The sequence below is a fragment of the Lithobates pipiens genome, unplaced genomic scaffold, assembly GCF_037356315.1.
Source record: "Lithobates pipiens isolate NorthernLeopardFrog02 unplaced genomic scaffold, aLitPip1_a1.2 Scaffold_13, whole genome shotgun sequence".
In the NCBI taxonomy this organism is placed as follows: domain Eukaryota; kingdom Metazoa; phylum Chordata; class Amphibia; order Anura; family Ranidae; genus Lithobates; species Lithobates pipiens.
Genome location: NW_027507718.1, coordinates 230,578,757 through 230,598,261, shown reverse-complemented (window position 1 = coordinate 230,598,261; position 19,505 = coordinate 230,578,757). Strand labels below are relative to the sequence as shown.

Genomic DNA, 19,505 nt, shown 5'->3' with positions numbered 1-19,505 from the left:
GATTAGCCCCTTTGATTCCACCGTGAATGCAAGCCCTTGTATACAGGGTCGGACATTCTGACAACCAAATCCGTTGTATTTTGTCCGACGGATTTTGTCCGACGGATTCTGTTGCATACACACGGTCGGACAAAGTTGTCGGAAAATCCGATTGTACATAACGTGATGACGTTATTTCGTTACGACGGGACTACGTTCAGGCTAGTAGCCAATAGCTTTGGTCTAGGAATTTGATGCGTGGCACTTTGTCCGTCAGAGTAGGCTACACATGATCGGAGTATGTCCGATCAGAGAATGTTGCCGGAAAATTTTATAGACAAGTTGGAAAAATTGGTCTGTCGGATACTCCGACGGAAACAGTCCGATGGAGACCACACACAGTCGGAATATCCGACAAAACGGTCCGATAGGACATATCTCAGTCGGAATCTCCGACCGTGTGTACAAGGGCTAACAAGCATGCTTTACTACATATGCAGGCTAGTTTTACTGTTGTGGGGTTAGTAACATTTTAAGCTTATTGCATACAGACCTAAAATGTCCAACTTGCCAAGGAACAAAAGTAATAACTAATGCCCCGTACACACGACCAGACTTTTCAACATCAAAAGTCTGACGGAATACGGCAGACTATTCGATCGTGTGTGGGCTGCAGCGGACTTTTGATTTGCAAAAGTCTGACAGACTTTAGAAATGGAACATGTTTCAAATTTTTCCACCAGAACTCCGCCGGACCCAGTTCCTACCGAGAAATCCGCTCGTGTGTGTGCTAGTCCGACGGACAAAAACCGATGCGAGGGCAGCTATTGGCTACTGGCTATGAAATTCCTTATTCTAGTCTGGTCGTACGTCATCACATTCGAATCCGTCGGACTTTGGTGTGATTGTGTGTGGCCAAGTCCGTTCATTCGGAAAGTCCGTCAGAACTCTGTCAGAACTCTGTCAGAACTCCGTCAGAACTCCGTCGAAAGTCTGTCGGACCTAAGTCTGGTCGTGTGTACGCGGCATAAGAGATTTTTGCCTAGCATTCATAAACAGCAAATTTAGGCTCCGTTCATATCCGAGCAACACTCCCATTTTTCATGTCTTTTTGCATGTTTTTGTAGCTCACTTTTGGAGCATCACCATACATTTGAACCGGCTGCCCTCCACCCCAAAAACGCATCACAGTAGTTGCTGTACCCTTTTTTGAGACCCCAAGGTGTGTCTTGGTGCATTTTTCTGTCATTTTAACATGTGACAAAACACCCGTTTTCTTTTCCAATAATTGTTATTGTTTTTCAAGAAAAAAGTACAGTACAATAGTACAAAAATACACAAATATACTAGGGCATAAGACAAATAAATTCTTTAGGACATAAAGCGTTTGTTACCCCAACATTCCCTATTCCTGATCTGTGCCTGCCGTACTATGTGCTTTAAGGCTGGATTCACATCTATGCATTTTTAGTGCTTTTTGCATTTTGCAGATTTGCACTACAGAATGTGTTCCATAGGAAACCATGATAAATGGACTGTAGTGCAAATCTGCAAAATGCAAAAAGCACCAAAACTGCATAGGTATGAATCCAGCCTTAGGCCTCAAGTATACTGCACTGCTAAACAGACGTTTAGAAGCAGCTGGGTATTTTCAGCTGCCCCTGAACTCTCCTCTGTGATCTTATCAGTACATGTACACAGGGTAGTTTATAGTAGTTTCTAGGCAGTTGAGTTTAGAGGCCTTTTTTGGAAAGCAAAAAAATGAGTTCAGATGCTGAGTTTACAGGCATTTCAAGAGCCAAACGTTTCTAAACGTGGTGACTTGCTTTTAGCTGCGTTACGTTTACAGGCATTTTTCATTTTTTTTTTTTCAAACGCTTTTAAATGCAAACACGGCTAAACACGGCATGTAAATGTGGCAAAATGTACGTTTTAACATGGGTTACTATCTGTCAAGTTAAATCGTTCAGGAGAGGTTGTAAAAATATCCCATGTACATTAATGCCGCGTACACACGTAGCCGACTATCCGGCGGACTTAGTCCGCCGGACTTTCCGAACGGGCTACTTGCCCACACACGGCACTTTTTCAGCGGACTAATACGGCGTACTAAGTCCGCCGGACTAATACGGCGTACTAAGTCCGCCAGACTATCCGCCGTACTTTTGAAATGAAAGGACTCGCCCACACACGCGGAGGAAAGCCCGCTCATTTTGAGCGCGTCTCCAGGTAGCCGGGGCCAGCGAAGGAGGCATCGCTGGCCCCGTCACCCTGTATGAACTTAAAGGGGAACCCCAAGGCCGAAAAAATCAGTGTGGGGGTCCCCCCCAGGTCCACATCAGACCCTTGTCCGAGCACGCTACCCGGCCGGCCAGGAAAGGGGGGGACGAGCGAGTGGCCCCCCTCCTGAGCCGTGCCAGGCCGCGTGCTCTCAACATGGGGGGGTGCCTTGGGGAAGGGGGGCCGCTCGGCCCCCCCACCCCAAAGCACCTTGTCCCCATGTTGATGAGGACAAGGGCCTCTTCCCGACAACCCTGGCCGTTGGTTGTCGGGGTCTGCGGGCGGGGGGCTTATCAGAATCCGGGATACCGGCCCCCCACCCTATGTGAATGAGTATGGGGTACAATGTACCCCTGCCCATTCACCTGTAAAAAATTTTTTTTAAAAACACAACATACAAGGGTTAAAATAGTTTATTGCACAGCTCCGGGGATCTTCTGTCCGTCTTCGGGGGTCTTCTCGCCGGACTCCTCCGCTATCTTCTGCTAGCTCTTTTGCTAGCGAAGGAGCCCGGCTTTCTTCTTCGCCGCCGCCGCCTCCCTCTTCTTCCGACTTCGGGGGTCTTGTCCCCCTCTTCGGTTCTTCTTGCCGGGCCACCGCGCCTTCTAGCTCTTTTACAGGTGGTGGCCCAGTCTTCTGTCGCCGCTGTCGCCCTCTTCTGTTCTTCTCTTCTTCTCTTCAGATGTTGCCTCGTCGCGCTCTCTCTGCTCACAATGACGGGGACGCGGCGCGCAGCGACTTATATAGGGACATCACCGGATGATGTCCCCGCCCAGTATGATGTCACAGTCCCAGCATCCTCTGATAGGTGGCACTGATAAGCACTGATGGGGCAGCACTGATGGGTGGCACTGATAGGCACTGATGGTGGGCCCTGATAAGCGGCACTGAAGGCCACTGATATTTGGCACTGATAGGTGGCACTGATGGACACTGGTAGGCACAGGTAGGTGACAATGATAGGCAGTTCTGATCTGTGGCACTGATGATGAGGCACTGATGGGCATTGATGGGTGAAACTGGTGGAAAAAGGTAGGTGGCACTGGTGTCTACTGATAGGTGGCACTGGCAGCTGGAATTGATGATCAGCTTTTTTTCTCGTGCTGACAGTGTGACGGGAAAGTGTGAGTACTGATTACCGATCTTCTGTATACTGTATCACGTGATCAGCTGCCATTGGACTCGAACAGGTTTTCTTCTAAGATTGTCCTGTATTTGGCTCCATTCATCTTCCCATCAACTCTGACCAGCTTCCCTGTCCCTGCTGAAGGAAAGTATCCTCACAAATTGATTCTGCCACCACCATGTTTCACGTGGGGATGGTGTGTTCAGTGTGATGTGCAGTGTTAGTTTTCTGCCACACATAATATTTTGCTTTTAGGCCAAAAAGTTCCATTTTGATCTGACCAGAGCACCTTCTTCTACACGTTTGTTGTGTACCCACATGGCTTCTTGCAAACTGCAACCAGGGCTTCTTATGGCTTTCTTTCAATAATGGCTTTCTTCTTGACACTCTTCCATAAAGGCCAGATATGTGGAGTGGACTTATAGTGGACTTATATTTGGCCTGTGGACAGATTCTCCCACCTGAGCTGTGGATCTCTGCAGCTCCTCCAGAGTTATCTCTGATTAATGCTCTCCATGCCCGGACTGTCAGTTTAGGTGGACGGCCATGTCTTGGTATGTTTTCAGTTGTGCCATACTCTTTACATTTTCAGATGATGGATTGAACAGTGCTCCGAGAGAAGTGCAAAGCTTGGGAATTTTTTTAAAAACCTAACCCTGCTTTAAACTTCTCCACAACTTTATCCCTGACCTGTCTGGTGTGTTCCTTGGCCTTCATGATGCTGTTTATTCACTAAGGTTCTCTAACAAACCTCCGAGGGCTTCACAGAACAACAGCATGCATGTGGGAGCCACCGGTAATGGCACACTAGCTGAAGCAACGGCACAAATGTCGTCGGCAAATACTAATACCATGCAGGTTTAGGAGATATCCGGGGTAGCTACAGGTAAGAATTATTATAGGCGCACCTGTAGTAAAATGGTTGTAAAGGGTTTAAAACCACTTTAAGGTGTATGAATACTTTTTCAAGGCACTGTAAACATACAGTACATAACATTTTCCTGACTGGTGAACTCGGTATGTATTGTTGCATATATTATGCTCCTGATAGCTGTACTCTGTGTATAGTGAAATACAGTGCATACTCCTGAACGCTGTACTCCCAGCATAGAGAATGCAGTGGTCAGCTACTTAACACACAGCAGAGTGCAGAATTCAAGCATTAGTAACTTACAGCCTTGCTTATTACATGCAAACTTTAAAAGCACTTCCTCTGCAAGTATGCATTCAGCCAACAAACAAAAATTCCCTTCTACTCCTACCCCTTACCAAATATTTTAACTCCCCATGGACCAAATTACAATTCATCAGACAGCATTTACAGTCTAATCACAATAATTTCAATCTGCAGGCAGACCAGACATCTTGTCCCCTTCCCACACTCCCAGTATATTTCCATAGTTTACTCAATAAGGTTTTGCTCAGTCTTATGCTGTGTACACACGATTTTGGTCGGAAAATGCTCTGACGGTTTTCCCGACGCAATTCTGACGGGATTTTGCTCAAGCTGTCTTGCATACACACGGTCACACCAAATTTCAACCGTCAACAATGAGGTGACTTACAACACGTATGACAGGACTGGAAAAGGGAAGTTCAATAGCCAGTAGCCAATAGCTTCCATCTCGTAGTTGAATCTGAGCATGTGTTTTTGCGCGTCGGAATTGCATACATACAAACGCATTTTTGGATCAGGAACTTTTTCCAACCGAAAAATTGAGAACATGCTCTCAATCATTTGATGGCTGAAATTCAGTCAAACAAAAGTCAGATGGAACATACACAGGATCACATTTTCTGACCAAAAGCTCTTATCGGTCTTTTGCTGGCCAAATTTCTGATCGTGTGTACAGGGCATAAGACCAGTCCTTACCCCCACTGGTCTCCTCTGTGAGCTGAGCAGCTCACCAAGCAGCAACCAAATCTTGTATGCTTGTAAGGTTCTAGGGTGCTGTAGTGGTGGACAAGTCATGCTGCTGAGAAGCAGAACAGAAAGTGCCTATTTTTATAGCAGTAGTTCTGAACCTTAGTAAGACAGCAGCTTAGTAATTTTCTCCTAAAATATTCCAAGCCCCAAAAGTAAGTGCCCCTTTACTTTTTTGAGATGTGCGCATTATGTTGTGCATTGCTTCAAGGCAGCCCGTTCAAAGTACAATACAAATGTGGAATTCATATTTTGCATTCCCATTCTTTTATTTATTTATACAACAAACGTATGGGAATGCAAATATGTATTCCCATACTATTATTATACATACTGTAAACCTTTTTGCCTGCCTAATGTCTACTATGTATGTGTATTATTCTGCTTTTCAGTCATGTAATCATTAAATGACTACGAGGTAGATTAATAGACATACATACTAGGCAGGCAACACATCTCTATGCTCTTGTAATCTATATAATCATTCTTCTGCTGCAGGAGAAGAAAAAACACAGCTTCTGAGACACTTTGATTGTACACCCCGAACATTAAGTTTTACCGCTGCACCCCTTTTTCAACACTGCTCACCCCGCAATCGTCTTCACATCTGCAACATATTTCAAACACTGTTCAATTCTGCACCCATTGCCACCCTTTTCCAACACTGCTCATATATGAATCCTCTGCCACCATAAAAGCAGCTCACCTTTGCATAACATGGCACCCTTATCCAGCAATAATCATCTCTTCCATTTCTGCTCACCTCTGCATCTTTTGCACCCCTCTTCCAACAGTCCTCATTTCCTCATCCATTGCAACCCTCTTCCAACAGTGCTTATCTCTGCATCCCCTGCCCCCCTCTTCCAAAGCTGTTTGCCTTTGCATTCCTTGCAAACCTCTTCCATAACTGCTCACCTCTATGTTCCCTGAAACGCTCTTCCGTGTTTGCTTACCTCTGCATGCCCTGCCAGCTTCTTCCAACACAGTTCACCTTTCCCTCCCCTGCCATCCTCTTCCAACACTGCTTACTAATGCTTCCTTCTTCCACTTCTGCTCACCTCCACATTCCGAGCAGGAAATGCAAAGTACTTGCCTCAGGTACCCAACCTTACTTACACTCCTGGTCCTCAGTCTGCATGTGCTTCTGTCCAAATGCTACCTATTGCTGTAGTAAGCATTCAAGATAAACAGGAGTGGTCTCTTCCCTGTCTCGCTGCTGCTTGCCTTCCCCCACTGCCACCCCGCAATGTTTACATGTAGGCAGGGCCAGACTTATCATTGGGCTTGACTGGGCTCAAGCCCATGGGCCCCGCGAGCCCTGCCGAGATACATAGCCGAGTTTACTTGGCTCGGCTCACAGTCACGCCCATTCCCGCCCTATGATGGACATAACACAGGGACTGTGAGCCGAACCAAGTACGCTCTGCTACTCTCAGCTCTGCTCGGGACTGCAAGAGGACCCGAAAGCTGCTGAGAGGACCTGAGAGCCACCGAGAGCCGCTGAGAGGACCTAAGAGCCACCCAGATACGCAGGACTCTGTATCTCGGTGGCGACATTTTTAAACTTCAAGACTGCAATGACAAGCCTGCAAATGACAAGGGTGCAAATGACACTGGGGCAAGGCTGCAAATGACAAGGCTACAATGACAAGGCTGCAAATGACACTGGCAAGGCTGCAGATGGACACTGATAAGGCTGCAATGACACTGGACATGGCTGCAAATTGACACTGATAAGGCTGCAATGACACTGGACAAGGCTGTAGATGGATGGGCAAGGCTGCAGATGGACACTGATAAGGCTGCATTGATGGGCATTTAAATGTAAGTTTTTTCCTTAAAATTCCCTCCTAAACTTGGGGTGTGTGTTATATGCCGATAAATACGGTAATGTATAGAAGGTAGGGCCCAAAAGTGACTCAAGCCCAGGGGCCCCCACCACCCTAACTCCTGCCCTGCATGTAGGAGTGACACTATACAGTGCCACACTTTGTAGTGGTACTCTCCAGGAGCTCTTCATGTATCCCCCATTACCATGGAAACCTCAGTACTGAGCAGGGCAGCAGCCTGGAGAGGACAATCTGCACTATTCTGCAAGATCTGTTAGCGGAGTTTAGTGCCCAAATAAGCACTGGGGTTTGGGACACATTCTGGATCTGTTTGTTGCCCAAATTTTGTTGAAATGCCAGGACAGGCCTGAGGAATCTGGGATGATTGGAAGGTATGCAAATGTCTAATTTCCATTTGCAAATGAAAAGTTGTAAGTAAATGGATGAGAAAATGTTCCTTATAGTAGGCAATGTAGTTCTCACTTACAACAAGGAATTAGTATAGGATAACACACATTTTTAGGTTGAAGGTACATCAGAAAAACAAAATAGGTAATAAAATATAATTGTTTATTTATAAATACTGACAATACAATTCATTTTCATATAGAACACAGCATAATACAATTAACAAGCTGATTCACTTTAGTCATTAATTTCAATAGTCAAAAATACATGTATTGAAACATTCAGAATTATTTGTATTAAAATTCTATAGTATAACTACTAAATATCAAGATACAGCACATTACCAAAAACTCAGTGGGGGTTATTTACGAAAGGTAAATTCGCTTTGCACTGCAAGTGCACTTGAAAGTGCAGTCACTCTAAATCTAAGGGGTAGATCTGAAATGAGTGGAAGCTCTGCTGATTTTATAATCCAATCATGTGCAAGCTAAAATGCAGTTTTTATTGTCCTTGCATGCCCCCCTCAGATCTACAGTGACTTAAGTTCCAAGTGCACCTGAATTTGCCTTCGTAAATAAACCCCAGTGTGTTTCGTGATTATTCATTCAGGAGTCGATGATATTGACAAGGTATCTACAGACTAGGAAACAAAATTCCAGATTAAAATATCATCATGATATTGTCATGATACATATTGGTACCAATGACAAAGTTAAAGATGGAGCTTCCTAAAAATATTTTTTAGGGAATTAGGAGCATTATTGAAGAAAAGGACCTCCAAGGCATTATTTTCAGAAATGCTGCCTATACCTGAAGCCAAACCAGAGAGGAAGCATGAGTTTAGGGAACTTAACAAGTGGCAGAGGAACTAATGGGTTCCTGGAGAACTAGGCTGATTTTTTGGTTGGTTACTGGCTCTATAGCAAGGATGGACTACACTTAAATGGGGAAGATGCATCTCTGTTGATGGAGAAGATGACTGAAAAGTTAAAGGAGATTTTAAGCTGGGTGATGATGGGGAGGGATCAGAGGAAACTACTACAGACAGTGAACAAGGGGAAGCAGGTCCTACTGTGCTCAATGTTGGTAGTGAAATGACCTATGACCAGTGCACATAGGCTGGTAGAATCCTGCTGCAGCTTCAGAACAAACAAGGATAAAATAATATGTGCTGGTACAAAATTAAAAGGCATGTTCACAAATGCTAGGCGTTTGGTGAAAAAATTGGAAGAATTGGAACTACTGATACAGGAGAAGGACTTTGACTTTGTGGGAGTATCAGAAACCTGGTTTGACAGCTTATATGACTGGCTTGTGACTGTCCAGGGGTATTCTCTGTATCAGAGGGACAGGGTAGGTAGAAGAGAGAGAGGGGTGTGCATGTATGCCAAGAGTGATTTGCTGGTGAACACGAGGGATGGCATTGCTTACAGGGCAAGGGAGGGGGTGGGATCCTTGTGGCTGAAGCTTCAAAGGGAAGAAACAAAAGGGAAATTAATAGCGGGTGTATTCTACAGGCTTCATAACCTAAAGGATGAAGAGGAATTGATCTTCTTTCACACTTAGAAATAGCAGCAAGGTGATTATCATGGGGGACTTCAATTACCCAGATGCTGACTGGGAAGATGGGGCTGCTTACTCATCTATGGCCCATTTATTTCTTGAATGTCTTAGAGGACAATTTCATGTGTAAATTGGTAGATTCCCCAACTAGAAACAAGACTTTGCTTGACCTACTAATTACAAATAACACAGAGCTGACTGCAGAAGTAGAAGTGACGGATAGCTTAGGAAACAGCGATCACAAGTTAATTATGTTCACTGTAACTCATAGAAAAAGACACAAGGGTAAGACAAGAACATTCAATTTCAAGAGTGCCAACTTTACTAAACTGTGTTCCATACATCCTGACATTAAATGGGAGGGTATTCTAGAAACAAAAAACACAGAGGAAAAATGGAATTACTTTAAGAACATATTAAATAATGGCATTAGCCAGTGTATTCCAATGGGCAACAAATAAAATAACAAAAGTTAAACCTGGGTGGCTACATTTGAGCATAAAGAGGCATATTACCCCTTTTGCTGCCAGAGCCATTTTTGTGTTTTTTTGCACACATTTAGGCCTGAAGACTGCATCAAATCCCCAAAACATTATATATTTTCTTAAAGCAGACACCCTAGAGAAAATGCAAAGGTTCATTTTAGGGCACAATAAATTATTATTATTATTATTATAATACAGGATTTATATAGCGGCAGCAGTTTATGCAGCGCTTTACAATAAAAGGGAGACAATACAGTAATAGTACAATAAAATACAAGAGGATTAAGAGGGCCCTGCTCAGAAGAGCTTACAATCCATTTACCAGCTTTTCCTCACTCACGCCATGGGTGGCAATGTGTGTCCACACGATGCCAGTGTGTGCTCACACATGATGCCAATCAGTGCCCTTCAGCAATACCTGCCAGTGCCTCCTAATCAGTGATGCCAATTAGTGCCACTCATCAGTGTCCATTAGTGCCACCTATCTGTGCTGCCTATGAGTGCCCATAGGTGCTGCATATCAGTGCCACCTATCAGTGTCCATCAGTGCCCATCAGTGTCGCATATCAGTGCCCCTCATCAGTGCCACCTCATCCGTGCTCATCAGTGCCTACTTATCAGTGCCCGGAAGTGCAGCCTCATCAGTGCCCATCATTGAAGGAGAAAACTTACTTATTTACAACATTTTATAATGGAAACAAAGAAAAACTTTTTTTTATTTATTTAGTCAAAAATAAAAACCACAGAGGTAAGAAATCTCTATTCATGGGAAGAAAATGATAATGATTTTGTTTGGGTATAGCGTAGCATGACCATGCAATTGTCATTTAAACAAAGACAGCGATGAAAGTTGAAAATTGGCTTGGGCGGGAAGGGGGGAAGTTCCCTGTATTGAATTGGTTAAATTTGTGTGCTCGCGTGAAAAGGCAACAGACTTCAGTAACCTATATTTTCTATATGTTTTGTAAAAGCGACGCTGTAAGAGCCCCTATAGGTCATCAGTTTAGCGTCACGGCTTTTTGGTGACAGGCTCCCTTTAATGAGACATCCAGGGTCTAAAAGATCCTGGATGTCTTCCCTGTGCTCCACAAAATGTAATGTAAAGAAGAACGCAACTGACAGGGAGATCCAGAAGTGACGTCAAACACTTCACTTCTGGGTCACCAACAAGAAGGGGAGGAGAGTGGATTGGGTCAGCTCAGCTCCCTCCCTCCTAACCAGCAACAGCTTTTACGCCGATCTGGGCCTGCATGGGCAGGCGGAGCCCAAGATATATGGTGGTGGCACCTTCGGGGGGGTGCCTGTTACCAATGGCGGGTGTAGAAGCAATAACCTGGAAGCGCAGTCGCCAGACTTCTTCCATTTGAGAGGCAGGAGTCTGCTTGTCAGATATACACATAATTCTAGTTCAAGAGAAAAACTGTCCCTTAAAAAAATATAAGGCTGAAGAAACATTGCAAGCATTCCAACACTACAAAGAATGCAATAAGAAATGTAAGATCATGATCAGGGCAGCAAAGATAGTCTATTAGAGACATATATCGGATTAGAGTAAAAAGAATCCCCAATTTTTTTTTTATACTATATATTAATAGTAAAAAGGCAAAGTCAGAACATATTGGCCCGATAAAGGATAAACAGAGAAAGCTGATTACATGTGACAAGGAGAAGGCAACTGTGATAAATTCATTCTTCTCCTCAGTTTTTACTATGAAAAAGGAGAGGTATAATAGAAAAATTGTATTGTTAACAACAGAGCACAGATTGTACCATTGTATACCATTGCGAACAGATTGCCAAGACCAGATGGCTTACACCCGACAGTTCTCAAAAATGTATTGACCACTTAATGGTACCAGTTAATAGGTGAAAAGCTAATGTTTTACCAATATTCAAAAAAAGACTATAAAACATACTACCTGGAAACAGGCCAGTGAGCCTAACATCAATAGTATATAAACTGTTGGAGGGGATGTTAAGGGAATATATTCAAGAATTTGCTGATGAAAATAGTATTATTAATAGTAACCAGCATGGATTTAAGAAGGATCTCTCTTGCCAGACCAACCTGTTAACGTTTTATGAAGTGAGCTGTAAACTGAGTAGAGGTAGATTACAGATTCATCACTGTGGAATGGCATGCCCAACAAACTTTTTTGGCTCTGAACATGTGTTTTTTTATATTATATTTAGCTATTGTCCAATTTTCCTTTTTTGTTTTTATGTATTCATAACATGTTATAATAAAAAATGCAAACAATTACGTTTTTATATTGTGTGGTAGCTTTGGATTCTTTCAGCAACATTCCTTTCAATGTTTTATACACTTTTAGAGCATATTTTCTTTATGCTGTTTTTTCAATTGCTTACTGTTCTCTTCATCTGGTGGTCTTAATCCAGTTAATTCACTTGTCCTGCTTTATAGCTTGTAGTTTTGAGTCCAATTAATCCCACATTCCGCCACACCATTATACGCAAATCATTGGTACAGTGATACTTTTTATGTCGTTCTCTTTTACCATATGCAGTACTGGGAGCATGTATATAAAGAGAATTACATTTTAGGATTGCGCCAAACTTTAGCCATACCAAGAAAGAAAAACATTTAGAGGTAAAAGGCTAAAATAGCCATCCACTTACAATAAACATAGAGCATTATGTCCCTGTAGATGAAACAAGTTGGCAAGATATGTAAACTTTGTTTAAACAGATATTGTAATCTTAGTCATACCCATTTTTTTAATCTATCCTAATGGTTCATTCTTGCCGATGTGGTTTAATTTTTTCCTGTTGTTTGAGTACCATATTTTACGCAATATTTTCCTTTGATCCTATTCATACTGCAGCTTTTAGAGCAAAATTATTTACAAGTTCTCAGTGAAATTGTATTATGAAATGGCAGATTTGCTTGCTGACATTACTCTTGTGTCTTGAAAGATTTAGCCTTGATGCTTCAGAGATGGATAGCGATGGAGAAACAGAGCTCCAGGGCAGCAGCAAAATCACCATTCAGGAAGTCCCACAACTCTCAGACCCTTGGGTGGCAAAGGCCAGCCTGGAAATTGAAGCAGATACTGGAACCCTTGATCTGGTGGAAATTGCAGCACTGCACAAGGTACACTTGTTTTTTGGAATTTATAGAAGCATTTTCCAGAGGAAAAAAATTTAGGGGTACTTATTTCAGATGATTGCAAAATGAGCAAAAAGTGTGACCAGACGGTGGGAAAAGTGAATAGAATTCTAAGATGTATCACTAGAGGGATCACCAGAAGGAGGAAAGAGGTTTTGATTATCTTATATAGATCTTTAGTAAGACCTCATTTAGAATATAGTGTCCAGTTCTAGAGACCTTACTTACACAAAGATATTGATGAGATAGAACGAGTCCAGAGACGGATAATAAAAATGGTGAAAGGTTTAGGGGATAAAACATATTGAGAGCGACTTCAGGAACTTAATATGTACAGTCCGGAGGAAAGAAAGGAAAGGGAAGACATGATTGAAACCTTTAAATACATCAAGGGGGTGAATAAGGTTCAGGAGGGCAGTTTTTTCCATGACCTCAAACTAACTGAAGGAAAGTTCAAAACGAATCTTATAAAGCATTTTTTTACTGAAAGGGTAGTTGATGCTTGGACTTCCAGCAGAGGTAGTGAGACAGTCAACAGTAAATGGCTTAAAACATGCTTGGGAAAAACATAGATTGATACTCGGTCATTTTTTTTTTTTTTAAATGGGTAGACTTGATGGACTACTCTGCCTTTTTCTGCCATCCATTTTCTATATTTCTAATTAAAAATCTTTCCAAAAAGCATTTTATTTTAGAAAAACAAAAAGCACATTTATTTATAATTGTACATGTGCAAAACAATAAAGATAATCCTAAAACAAAATTTTCAGTGTAATCAAAATGGATTTAAAGTTTTTTCTTCCCTAACTTCAGGAGACAATATTTAGCTTTGTATAATCTATAAAGAAGTAAATTAGTTATTTTAAATTGACCGGTGTTTTCTAAAACATGGCCATACATTACAGACTAATGGCCCATACACACGATCAGATTTTCTGCTGAGTTTTTCCTTCAGGTTTACCAAAACCATGTAATGCAAGGGCCTGCCTGATTACTTACAAATTGAAACTCCTAAGGTTTGACCTCATATTATATGGTTTTGGTAAATCTGAAGGAAAAACTCAGCAGAAAAACTGATAGTGTGTATGGGGCTTCACAAAATCCAGCTCAAAAAACGTTTATCTATTTCAAAACGAAAGAACAATATTGATAATATGTACAGTAATTGCTTACATTGGAGTAACACAACAGATAAGCAATATCTTGTTATTGCAGATCAAAAGGGTCTAGCCATAGGATGCTACCAAACTAGAACTGCTGAAGTAGCATAAATGCTGAAAAATGTGTTTATAGGTTATTTTTCCACTAAATTGTTTATCAGAGTTTTCTCTTTGAATTTTGTAACTATCTACTTTAAAACAGAATCTTGGATATCTACTTATCTATCAGCTAAGCAAAAGCAGCTGTACATCTTTGTAATGAGATATATACTTAGTGACTTTAGCATCTCCTCATCTAGTCTATAGTAGCCATATGCACAAGGAAGCCTTTAGGAAATCTGTGCATAGTAAATGGACACATAAAAACCTGAATGCTCCAGAGCCAGATTTATATTGGATAATGGATTGTTTTATTGACTTAAATCTGAACTCCAGGTAGATATACAACACTACTATTTAATCTTATACATGAAAAAAGCAGGTAATATAAAAATACAGCTAGCATTATTATATTCTAAATATTCTTATAGACTTTTTATAGAATTTTTTTTTACGGTTACCAGGTCAGAGTTACAGAGGAAGTCTAGTACTATAATTATTGCTCTCACTCTGACGATCGCGGCGATACCTCACATGTGTGATTTGAACACCATTTACATATACGGTCGCAACTTCCGCATTCATTTTCTTTGATGCGCGAGCTCGCGGGGACGGGGCGCTTTAAAAAAAAGTTTTCTTTTTTCTTTTTATATTATTAAATTGTGTTAAAAAAAAAAAAAGATCACTTTTATTGCTGTCACAAGGAATGTAAACATCCCTTGTGACAGTAATAGGTGGTGAGAGGTACTTTTTATGGAGGGTATCGGGGGTCTGAAAGACCTCCAATCCCTCCTTTGCACTTCAAAGTATTCGGATCGCTGAAAACGGCGATTCTGAATACTATATTTTTTTTTTAAATCCAGTGCCACTGGCAGCCGAGCAAACCAGAAGTGACGTTGTTACGCCACTTCCGTGTTTCCATTCAGGAGACTGGAACAAAGCCGTTTACGATGGGACGGGAGGCAGAGCGGTGGGATGACCCCTCGCACTCCTCCGGGATAACAATCGAGCAGCTTTTAGCTGCATCGGTTGTTATCCCTGGAAAGCCGATCGCCTGCTCTAAAAAACGGTGCCTGCAGCTGCGGGCATCTTCTTGGTATAACCCCCGAAAGCCAAGGCCACATATATGCATACACTAGGCGCAAAGAGGATAAAAGCAGTGTGAATAGAAAACTTCAATGGAATTTTTAGCAAGCATTGGCAAAGCTTTTGGCAAGCTTTGAGCAGTTTTCTGTAATCCTTTAACCACTTCATCCCCGGATGATTTTACACCCTTCCTGATGAGAGCATTTTTTGCAATTCGGCACTGCGTCACTTTAGCCGACAATTGCGCAAACATGCGATGTTGTACCCAAACAAAATTGACGTCCTTTTTTCCCAACAAATAGAGCTTTCTTTTGGTGGTATTTGATCACCTCTACGGTTTTATTTTCTTTGCTATAAACTCAAAGAAGCACTAATTTTGAAAAAAAGCAATATTTTTTACTTTTTGCTATAATAAATACCCCAAAAAAATATATAAAAAACAACTTTCTTTCTCAGTTTAGGTCAATATGTATTCTTCTACATATTAAGCGTATTGATTGGTTTGCGCAAAAGTTATAGCGTCTACAAAATAGGGGATAGATTCTTGGCATTTTTATTATTATTTTTTTTATCAGTAATGGCGGCAATCTGCAATTTATATCACATCGGACACTTTTGACACTATTTTGGGACCATTGTCATTTATACAGCCATCATTTCTATAAAAAATGTACTGATTACTGTGTAAATGACACTGGCAGGGAAGGGGTTAAACACTAGGGGGCGATCAAGGGGTTAAGTGTGTCCTAGGGAGGTGTTCTAACTGTAGGGGGGGTTGGCTACCACTGACATGACAGCAGTGATCTGTCATGTCATTAGGCAGAACAGGGAAATGCCTTGTTTACAACCAGTTAACATTGCGTTCCCGGGACCCGCGGGCACGCTCCTACGGCGTGCAGCGGGCGCGCTCGTGCCTGATAGGCGGCAGATTTAAAGGGACGTACAGGTACGCCCATTTGCCTGCCTGTGCCATTCAGCAGACGTACATCTGTTTGTGACGGTCGGCAAGCGGTTAAAGCACCCTTTAGCTCCTGTTTGGAATTATTGAACCAGATCTAAATGAGAGGGAAGATTGTCACTTTAAACAAGCTGCTAATGCCTGCTGGTAGCTTTTTTTTAAATGACACTGAGCTCTCCCATTAGGATCTGTGCTCAGCATTTACAAACTGGATAGGTATTTTAAGAGTTTCAGCAAAGCATGCTGAAAGCTCTGCTAATGCTGAAGCCCATGTGCAACAGAGCTAACATGTATATATATCCATACCTCCCCTACTTTTTGGGAATGGGGGACACCTATTACATATCTCCCAACATTTTGAGATGGGAATGAGGGACACCTACTTGCAAACGTATGTAGGCATAGGACATGCCTCCTGCCACACCCCCTTAAAGGAGAATTAACCAAAAAAAATGGTTAAATAAATCCACAAGGACTTTTTTTTACCACTACTATTCCTTTATATTGGCTTTTTTAATTTACAGATGCATCAATTTAGAAATTGGATGAAAGGTTTAGCACTGGGAAACACTTTTTGAAAGATAAAAATTGCATTTTATATACAACTATATAGATCAGACCAAAATGAGGGACAAATGAGGAGGACAGAGGGACAGGGGAACATTTCTCCAAATCAGGGACAGTCCCTCCAAATTAGGGACAGTTGGGAGCTATGCTATTAGCAAAAAAATGTAGGCATAGGACACACCCCCTGCCATGCCCCTTTAAAGGAGAATTATTCAAAAAAATTATTAGTTAAACCCACAAGTGCTTTTTTTTATACCGTTACTATTCCTTTTTCTACTGGCTTTTAAAATTGACAAATGCAGTAATTTAGAAATTGGATGAAAGGTTTAGCACTGGGAAACAGGTTTTCAAAGATAAATAGTGCATTTTACATACAACTACAGTATATAGATCAGACCAAAATGAGGGAAAATGAGGAGGAAAGAGGGATAGAGAGACTTGGTTCAAAATCAGGGACAGTTGGGAGCTAGGCGTATATCCTATATTTTCCTAAAACCCCATACACACTATCAGATTTTCTGCAGATTTTTGTCTTAAGATTTACCAAAACCATATAATATGAGGTCAAACCTTAGGAGTTTCAATGTGTATGCAATCAGGCAGGCCATTGCACTACATGGTTTTGGTAAATCTGAAGACAAAAATCAGCAGAAAATCTGAGTGTGTATGGGGCTTTAGACCCTATTGATACTGCAGCTGTAAGAGCAAAATGGCTTTCATTTTCTCAGTGGCATTGTATTATTGGATGGCAGATTTGCATGTTCATTTTACTGATATGTTTTGAAATATTTAGCCTTGATGCTTCAGGGATGGATAGCAATTTAGAAAGGGAACTGCAGGAATACTACTGTAATGACCATATGGGTTATACGCCACCTATAGGTGAATGGACACTGGCAGATAGTCAAACAGGAAGTCCCTCCCTATATAACCCCTCCTACACAGGAAGTACCTCAGTTTTGTAGCAAAGCAATGGATATCCCAAAAAAGATGGGAGGGACCTTTGTGTTCCCTGATGTACTCAAAGAAAAGGATTTTACAGGTAAATATGACAAAAAAAATTTTTTTAGCATTTCTTTAGCATACATCACGAGACACAGAGCAACCATAATAATGACTATATAGGATGTCCTAAAGTAATGCACTTGAGGGGGGGGAGACACAATCACAGAAACTGCCACCTGAAAATGACTTCTTCTGCTGCCCAAAACATACTGTGGCCAAGGCAGGATCCTCCATGGCTTTGATAGTCATTGGTAAAATTCTGTGACTGTATGAACAAAAGACCATGTAATGGCCTTAAAATCCTGACCCACTGACACCTGATGGCCCAAGATGCCCCCACACACCTGGTATCGAGTGCTTTTACCAAAAAAACGGGTGGGGGACCTTGAATGGACACTGGCAGATAGTCAAACAGGATGTCTTCCTCTATATAACCCCTCCTACACAGGCAGTACCTCATTTATTTTTGCCAACGTCTTTAAGATGGTGGTCACTGATGTGACACATGTGCTCTTGGAGAATACTTGGAGGTCTGGAACGATTCTACCGAGAATTAAGGACTTCAATCGGATCCTTTCAAAAAAGTTGTCAGCCAAAATGGATGGTACCCGAGCCTCATGGGAAGGAGAGAATATTCCTTGAGGTTTGCCTTACAGTGCTGGACCCTGCGTAATAGAACCCTGTGCAGCGTTTGTTCTGACCAAGGTGCTTTCCTGCAGGGTGCTATACAGGTCCAGGGGAGTGGACCCCACATTAAGGGGGACCCAGTCCCTGAAGGTTTTTTTTATGACAAAGCCTGTCATGATGGGTGAAGATTGGACTCCTGTTATGCTCAGAGTCCTGCAGCAGGAATGGAAAGTCTGCATTTTTTTGCCATTTCTCTGTAAAAAAAAAAAAAGAGGTCTGACTGTTTGGTCTTCTCTCAGTAGCCCCTAGGGGCAGTTTGCTGTTTAAAACATGGTCTGTGTACTTATTAGGAGTATAGGCTGCCATTTCTCCTCCAACCACTAGAGGGCGCATAGTCTATTTCTATATAGGTGGGAAGTGGAGGCGCAGCCATGTTTGCCATGTGGATGGCAGGGCCTCTTGAGTAGGGATAAGCCGAACACCCCCCGGTTCGGTTCGCACCAGAACTTTCGAACGGACCCCGCGTTCGTTACGAACGTTAGAACCCCATTGAAGTCTATGGGACTCGAACGTTTGAAATGGAAAGTGCTCATTTTAACGGCTAATATGCAAGATATTGTCCTAAAAAGGGTTTGGGGACCTGACTCCTGCCTCAGGGGACATGGGTCAATGCAAAATAAAGTTTTAAAAAATGGCCGTTTTGGCGGGAGCACTGATTTTAATGACAATTAAAGTGAAAAAAAAAGTGAAATATTCCTTTAAATATGGTGCCTGGGGGGTGTCTGTAGTATGCCTGTGAAGTGCCACGCGTTTCCCGTGTTTAGAACAGTCCCTGCACAAAATGACATTAAACGGAAATAACACCATTTAAAACTGCTTGCGGTTTTAATGTTATATCTGGTTCCTGCAATATGGTTGAAAATCATTCAGAAAAATGGCATGGGTAGCCCTCCCTGCCCATTACCAGCCTTTTTGGGTCTTGTACGCATATTAAGGGGAACCCTGTACCCATATTAAAAAAAGGAAATGCGTGTGGCCCCCAGGCCCTATATACTCAGAACAGCAGTATACAGGCGGTGCAAACAAGACAGGGACTGTGTAGGTTTGTTGTGTTAAGTTGAATCTGTTTGTAATTTTCAACTGGTACATTTTTAAAGTGTAGCTCCAGTCAAAAAAACTATTTTTAAGCTTTTTGGAAAACATAGGGAAGGGTTATCACCCCTGTATAATTTGTTTTGTCGTCCATCTTTTTTCATCTCACTTTCTGCTGTCTCCTTGC

At 42.0% G+C, this 19,505-nt stretch overlaps 1 protein-coding gene across 3 annotated transcripts in view; it reads left to right on the top strand.

Moving 5' to 3' along the window:
* Positions 1–19,505, top strand: part of ARHGEF18 (Rho/Rac guanine nucleotide exchange factor 18) — a 569,373-nt gene that overhangs the window by 294,683 nt on the left and 255,185 nt on the right. For all 3 annotated transcript variants that reach the window (XM_077476320.1, XM_077476319.1, XM_077476321.1), the window contains one exon: positions 12,532–12,709. In XM_077476320.1, coding sequence (XP_077332446.1) covers positions 12,532–12,709 — 178 coding nt within the window. The remainder of the gene's footprint in view (positions 1–12,531; positions 12,710–19,505) is intronic.